The 7,500-nt window shown below is 51.2% G+C and overlaps 1 protein-coding gene across 1 annotated transcript in view; it reads left to right on the top strand.

Moving 5' to 3' along the window:
- Positions 1-7,500, top strand: part of LOC122246015 (uncharacterized) — a 29,287-nt gene that overhangs the window by 13,685 nt on the left and 8,102 nt on the right. Inside the window, exons 5-12 of the mRNA XM_086556213.1 lie at positions 2,298-2,843; positions 3,116-3,195; positions 3,402-3,553; positions 4,621-4,830; positions 5,115-5,371; positions 5,694-5,844; positions 6,060-6,203; positions 6,859-7,000. Of these exons, the coding sequence (XP_086412339.1) occupies positions 2,298-2,843; positions 3,116-3,195; positions 3,402-3,553; positions 4,621-4,830; positions 5,115-5,371; positions 5,694-5,844; positions 6,060-6,203; positions 6,859-7,000 (1,682 nt within the window). The remainder of the gene's footprint in view (positions 1-2,297; positions 2,844-3,115; positions 3,196-3,401; positions 3,554-4,620; positions 4,831-5,114; positions 5,372-5,693; positions 5,845-6,059; positions 6,204-6,858; positions 7,001-7,500) is intronic.

The raw sequence follows: 7,500 nt of genomic DNA, 5'->3' as shown, positions 1-7,500 counted from the left end.
GACCTAAACCACACTCCACTGCCAGTTCCCTCCCTCTCCGCTCCACCCCTCCCCTTCCTATTCTCCTCCCTTCACCCCCTCCACCCACTCCCTCCCTGCTCTCCCTCCCCTCCCCTCCCTTCCCTGCTCTCCCTCCCTCCCTGCTCTCCCTCCCCCTCCCCTCCTCCCCTCCCTCCCTACTCTCCCTCCCCCTCCCCCTCTCATTGCTCCTCTTCCTCCTCCCCTGCCCTTACCCCCTCCCTCCCTCCCTCCCTCCCGGAACCTCAGCGGCATGCATCCTTGAAAAGCGTGACATTTCTCGAAAGATCACTCTGCGCCCTTGACCGACAGCGGGCGGACGAGGGGGATCTCTTCCTGTCTGACTGTCTGTCTGTTCTGTTCTGTCTATTTCCTCAAATATAGGCCTTTTCTTTCTCTCTTTTTCTCTCTGTCTGTTCTGTTCTGTCTGTCTATTTCCTTTCTTATAGGCCTTTTCTTTCTCTGTCTCTTATGTTGTGTCTGTCTTTTTCCTTTCATATAGGCATTTTCTTTCTCTCTTTCTCTCTGTCTCGTATGTTCTGTCTGTCTATTTCCTTTCGTATAGGCCTTTTCTTTCTCTCTTCCTCTCTGTATGTCTGTTCTGTTCTGTCTGTCTATTTCCTTTCATATAGGCCTTTTCTTTTTCTCTTTCTCTCTCTCTGTTCTGTCTGTCTTTTTTCTTTCATGTAGGCCTTTTCTTTCTCTCTGTCTCTCTGCCTGTCTGTTCTGTTCTGTCTATCTGTTCCCTTTCATTTAGGCCTTTCCTTTCTCTCTGTTTGTCTGTCTGTCTGTTCTGTTCTGTCTTTTTTCTTTCATGTTGGCCTTTTCTTTCTCTCTGTCTCTCTGTTCTGTTCTGTCTATCTGTTCCCTTTCATTTAGGCCTTTTCTTTCTGTCTGTCTGTCTGTCTGCTTGTCTATATCCTTCCGTTGGAATTTCCTGGGACTCTGTCTGTCTCTGCTGATTCTGATTTTATTATTTTTTGGATAATTATTGTCATTCTTTTCGTTTTTTATATATTTTTTCTTCTTTTGTTTCTCTTCTCTTTCTTGTGTTTCTTCTTTTACTTCTTTTTATATATGCTTCTTTCTTCATGTTTTATTTCCCCTCTTCCTCCTCTTCCTCTTCCTCCCTCTTCTTCTCCGTCTTCTACTTCTTCATTTCTTTCTAAATGTATGATGTATCTCATGTTTTTTATTCTTCTCCCTCTTCTTCTCCTTTTTTTATTTTTTTCTTCTTCATAATTTCCTTCTTCTCATGATCTTCCCGTCAATTTCTTTCTCATCCTTTTTTTCGTTTTTTTCTCGTATTCCTCTGTTTATTTCTCTTCTCCCGTATTTTCTTCACCATTATCTGCGGTTCCTATCTCCTCATCTTCGTCTTCTCCTTCTCTTCAGGTATTCCTCTTCTTCTTCCTTTACTCCTTTTTTCATCTAATCAATATCTATCATCAAATCATGTATTTGATAACTGATTATTCCTCTCCCCTCTTTCCAAAATTTATTTTTTTTCTTCTTCCACTTCTCCCTTCCCACTTTTGAATGGATGTTATCTAACCACTTATCCAATTATCCATCATTCCCTTCCCCTCAAATATTCATTGTCTTCCTCCTTTTTGTGCTTCATTCTTTTCTGTATCAATTTATTTCATTTACTTAATCACTAATTGCTCCTTTCCCCTGAATTCCAGCTGCGACCTGTGGAAGCTTGTTAATTATCAATTCCTTGAATCGGAATTTCTTTAAAGTCGAGTTCTTTTCGTATCATTAATTCGATAATGATAATGATTAAGTATTATAAGCATTTGTTTAACTCTAGAAGATTTGATAAATTCTGGTAGATCACTTGACAGGTTCAGCTTAGTAACGGATTTTGCTGCATTTGACAGATTCTTTTAGATTACTCTGAAGTAAGAGAGCATCTAAATAAATTCTGCTTATCCCCATGGCTTCTAGATTACTAGATAACTTTTGAATGACTAAACAACTCGATTAGAGTAATACCAAAATATCTTGACCGTTTCTAGATAAAATCTATATAACCGACATCTTATAAATGACTTCTAAGTAAAGATACTTTCTAAATGATTTCTAAATAACCTAACAGTTATGCCACACCAGTAATAAGCAGCTCAACAGATGCTTTAAAAGCTATCTAAATAGTTCTTCTGAATTGCTGTCTAAATAATTCTTCTGAATCGCTTTTAAATGCTGTCTAAATAGCTTACCAGTTCTTCCGAATCGCTTCTGAATAACCGAAGAGCTTCTGCGCAACTCGGCAGCTTCCACGAGCAGCTGGGAAGACGCGAAGGAGGACGCGGGGAAGGACGAAGGAAGCGCCGCAGGGGAAGCGAGGGGGAGGCCGAGGGGCGCGGAGAGGCCGGGCGCGGGCGAGGCGGAGGAGCCGACCGCTTCGCCGAAGAAACGCGAGGGCGCCGTCGCGAGCACCTCGAGGGGCGCCGACGAGTCTTCGACGCACGACCCGGGTCCTCCTCCCCGCCCCGACCCGAGGAGGGGCGCGCCCTCGCCCGGCGTCGCGCGAAGGCCGTTGAGGGCGGGCGGTCCGCGGCCCTCGAGTGCCCAGCGAGCGAAGCAGGGGGCACGCAAGCCGCCCTTCGATCTCACGCCGAAGGGCCCGGCCTCCAAAGACCAGCCTGAAGCCTTCACAAGGGTGCCCGGGGCGCCCTACCGAGCGGCCTCGACCCCGAAACCCGCCGCAGGACCCAAGAGGGCGCAGCGGCCGGCCTCAGCCACGCCCAAGAGCTCCTCGGGGCTTCTGAAGGCCCCTGCGGGTGGCGCTCTGCACACCAAGCACCTCACCTTCAAAGGTCGGTTTCCTTTCCTCTTGACGTGAACAAAATTCATAAATGCAATTCGTAGATTTGCCTGTCTGTCGCGCCCACCTAACCCACTGACTCTCGTCCTTCTCCCTTCCTTCCCCACCCACCCGCCTACCAACCCTTTCTCTCTCTCCCTCCTCCCTCCTTGCCTCCCTCCCTCCCTCCCTCCCTCCCTCCCTCCCTCCCTCCCTCCTCCCTCCCTCCCTCCCTCCCACCCTTCAACCGCACCTCCCCACCTACGTATCCTCCCCCTCACACAGGTGTGTCGGGGGCGGCGTCCCCGGGCCGACCGACGTCCCTGCGTCCGGCCAGCGCGTCGCAGGCGAAGCTACTAAACAGGGTCAGTTTGCTGACGATTTATTTATTTATCTATCTATCTATCTATCTATCGACGTATCCATCTATCTATCTATATGTGTGTGTGTCATAAAGAGAAGATCCAAACTATACGCCCCTCTCCCTCTCCCCTCTCCATACCCTCCCCGTTCATGCCAACCCCCCAGCGACCCTCGTCTTTCACGATTAAACCCCAGTTCACGACCGCAGGGTTCAGGGACGTGGCCTGGCAAGAACAGCAGCAGCAATAGCATCCACGTCAGCAGCACCAGGACCCGCGATGCTGCTGCCTCTCACTCCACGCCACAACACCGACCTCGAATCACTTGGGCATCTTCGGCTCCTCGTCGTCACGGGGAAAGGTTTCCGCTCTTGGGGCTTCGTCTTGGGGGTTTCTTTGGGGGGGGGGGGTCTTAGGGGGCTTCGTTTTTTTTTTTTTTTTTTTTTCTTTTCTTTGTTGTGTTGTTATTTTTTGGTATTGGAGATAGATGTGAATGGGAGTTTTTTTCTTTTTTTTCTTTTTAGTGTTTGAGTTGGTTAGATTGATGTGATTTTTTTTTTGTAGGTGATTAAGATTATATACACATGTGTGAATATATATATTTTTTCTTCTTTTCTTTTCTCTGACTTTGACTTATGACTTCGATTTTCTAAGAAAAGAAAGTAAATGACATGATAAACCAGTAGCATGATAAACCAAAGACGATTTTCATTTATTTTTGTCTTATTTTTCTCATATTTCTAAACTGTATTAATTGTGTTAACTGTTTTCCATACTCATGTGTTTTTTATTTGCTTCGGTGTGTTTGTTTTGCTTGTTTATGTGATAGATGAAGGCCTGTGCTTGTAACTGAGTTTGTTTATAGCAGTGTTAAGAAAGGTAATGCTTACGTACACTACATTATTTCACACATTCGCATGCAAAAAAAAAAAGAAGAAATAACTCTTTATTTCATGGTATCCCGGCTGGATTGTTCACTTTATGTTCAGTGGCGTTCCCGGAGTGGCGTGGCGAGGTGTGGCGTGGCGACGTCTGCTTATGTCTTGAACTGTTTCGCTCGTGGTTCACTGTGTATACGGTCACTGTCAGCACTCACTGTTATTGTATGTTCACTCGCTCCCCACTCATTGTTCACTCGTAGCGATCACAATCGTGTTATTTGTCCTTTGTGTGTTTGTAAAGAAACCCCTAAACTTGTCGCATCTCTGATAAACATAAAAGTGTGATTCTCTTTTAGTCCATATTGAAATTCCATAAGTCGTTGAGAGACAGTGAGCGCTGACGCCGTTGGTCCACGACAGCTCCCTCCGGCGGCGGTGGCGGCAGCAGGACCCGCCCGCCCTCCTCGTCGCCCCCCTCCTGCCGCTCCGGGGGCGCGTCGCCGAGCAAGGTCGGGGCGCTCCCCCTCATCGGCTTGCATGTCCGCAGGAGGAGCTCCGACTCCACCGTCTCGCTGGCCTCCTCCCTCAGCGACGGCGGCGTCGGCGGGGTGACGGACGCGCACGAGCTCCTGCTGGAACCGCCGGGCACCGAGAGCGACGAGGGGCCGCCGTCCGCCAACTCGGCTGCCGAGTGCGACCGCCTGCACTCCGGCGCGGGCGGCGGGAGGTCCGAGCGGAGGCTGGCGTCGCCCTGCAGGTGAGTGCGGCGGGAGGACCTCCTCTCTTGGCAGTGACAAGAGACGCAGGCTTGGAGCCCCGCTTGGGGGCCCCAGCGAGGGCTTTCTGTCGTGCCGCTTCCGAAGGGGCGGTTTGCGGGGTCAAGGGAGCGGTACTTTGCCTTGAGGAAAATTGCCTTTGATGTCAGATGAAGACAGCTATTTCAACTGCATGAATATAAGTCTGCAAAGGGGCGCCGCACTTCGAGTCAGCCCCCCCCCAAGGATGCCCCCCATATAAGCCTTTCCCTCTCCCCCCCTTGAGGTTCGAGCCGCGGCTGCCGACGGTGAGCGTGGTGTCCCCGAGCGGCCGATGGAGTCCCCGCAGCGACACGACGACACTCACGCCGGTGTCCACGCCGCGTCTGCCTCGCCGTCGGGTGCCCGCGAGGTCGCCGTGTCCTAAGACGCCCACGCGACGCCGCCTGGGTGTCCACAGGAGGGTGTCCAGCGCCCGTCCGGCCAAGAGTAGCGCACCGCCGCCCGCGAGGATGTCCTTTACGGGCAGTCTGGACGAGATAGGTGGGCGGGGCGAAGGCCGTATGTATATATATATATATATATATATATATATATATATATATATATATATAATGTTTATATATATATATATATATATATATATATATATATATATATATATATATATATATATATATATGTATGTATGTATGTATGTATGCATGTATACACACACACACGTACACATATATGTATATATACTATTACGATAAACAGAATAGGGAATGAATATATATATATACACATTCACACCCCCCTCTCCCCCACCTCCTCTCCTATCATCTCCACTACCCCCCCCCCCCCCTTCCCCCCCTGTCCCCAGCCGGCATGAGGGCGGAGCGCGGCGCCTCCTTGGGCCTGAGCGTGGGTTCCTCGAGCCTGGAGCTCCCACGCCCACACAGCGCCGCCTCCTCCGTCGCCTCCTCCTCCTGCGCCACCTTCAGGATGTCGCGACCGACGTCCGGACTGGCGAGGTTTGACGTTGTTTGTTTGTTTGTTTGTTTAGTGGTGTTGTCGTTATTGATATTATTGTCATTATCTCCTCATTGTCACTGTTTTTGTTTTTGTTTTTGTTATTATTCATATCAAATTATCATCATAATCATTATTCTTATTGTGATCATTATCATTCTTATCCCCCCTCCTCGTCCCCCCTCCTCCCTACCCCCCCTCTCCCCCATCCCCCCAGAGGCCGCCCCAGCCGCCGCCCCGCCTCCGCCCTCGGGAACAGCCCCCGAAGCGACGGCTGGAGTCCCCGCCTGCTGCCCAATCACCGCTCGATCAGCACCGTGTCGCTCGCCGATTCGCAAATCCTCTCCAGGTTCATGGACGGGTGAGCGATTGGGGATTGGGGATTGGTGGTTGATGAAGAGACAGACAGATTCATAGCAATAGAGAAACAAATCTCAAGACCTGTTTTTTTTTTTCTTCTTTAAATATCATATGCTTATCTTCTCCTTTCCCCCCCTTCTCTCTCCTTCTCGCTTCCCCTTCCCTCCCTTCCCCCATCCCCCATCCCCATTCCCCCCTACCCCCATCCCCCTTCCCCCTCCATCCCCCCATCCCCTCTTCCCACCCCCATCCTCCATCCCCCCTTCCTTCCCCCAATTCCCCCATTCTCCCCATCCCCCCATTCTCCCCTTCCCCCCATCCCCCTCTTCCCTCCATCCCCCTCTTCCCCCCGTCCCTCCATCCCCCTTCTCCCTCTTTCCCCTACCCCCCATTCCCTTCCCCCTCTTCCCTCCATCCTCCATCCCTCCATCCCCCATCCCCCTCTTCCCCATCCTCCTTCCCCCCAACCCCCATCCCCCCTCTTCCCTCCATCCCCCTTCCCCCATCCCCCCTTCCCCCCTTCCCCCCCTTCCCCCCATCCGCCCATCCCCTTCCCCCCTTCCCTTCCCTCCCTTCCCCCCCTTCCCCCTCTTCCTTCCCTTCCCTCCCTTCCCCCCATCCCCCCTTCCCCCCCCTTCCTCCCTCCCTTCCAACAGCCTGGAGAACACGGAGGTCCCCGCCCGCGACCTGCGCATCCTGGAGAAGCTGGCGATGAAGCACGAGAAGATCTTCGCCGAGGAGCAGCGCTCGCACCTCGCCCACCGCGCATGGAACCACCAGAAGGAGAAGGAGCGCAAGGTGGGTGGGGTTCGAGGGTGGGTGGGGTTGGAAGGTGGATGGGTTTGGAATGTGGGTTGGGTTCAAGGGTGGGTTCGGGTGGGTTTGGTTGGTTTTGGGTTAAGTTTGAGGGTGGGTTAGGTTTAGGGTGGGTTGGGTTCAAGAGTGGGTTGGGTTGGTTTTGGGTTTGTAAGATGGGTTGGGTTAGGATTGAGGGTGGGTTGGGTTAGGTTAGGTTCGAGGGTGGGTTGGGTTCAAGGGTGGGTTGGGTTGGTTAAGTTTGAGGGTGGGTTGGGTCAGGATTGAGGGTGGGTTGGGTTCAAGGGTAGGTTCGGGTTGGGTTAGGTTTGAGGGTGGGTTGGGGTGGGTTTGTAGGGTAGGTTAGAGTGGGTTGGAAGTTGTGTGTGAGATGTGAGAGAGGGAAGAGAGCAGGGAAAGGAGCAGAAGGTAGATTTAGGTGGGTGTGAGGGTGGGTTGGTTTTATAGGCTTTTTGGGTTGGTTAGAGTGTGGGTGGGTTGGT

The sequence above is a fragment of the Penaeus japonicus genome, unplaced genomic scaffold (assembly GCF_977035675.1).
Source record: "Penaeus japonicus unplaced genomic scaffold, GWHDUDI00000001_assembly GWHDUDI00000032, whole genome shotgun sequence".
NCBI lineage: Eukaryota > Metazoa > Arthropoda > Malacostraca > Decapoda > Penaeidae > Penaeus > Penaeus japonicus.
Note: the sequence above shows the minus strand (reverse complement) of the source record. Positions and strands in the feature narration are given on the sequence as shown.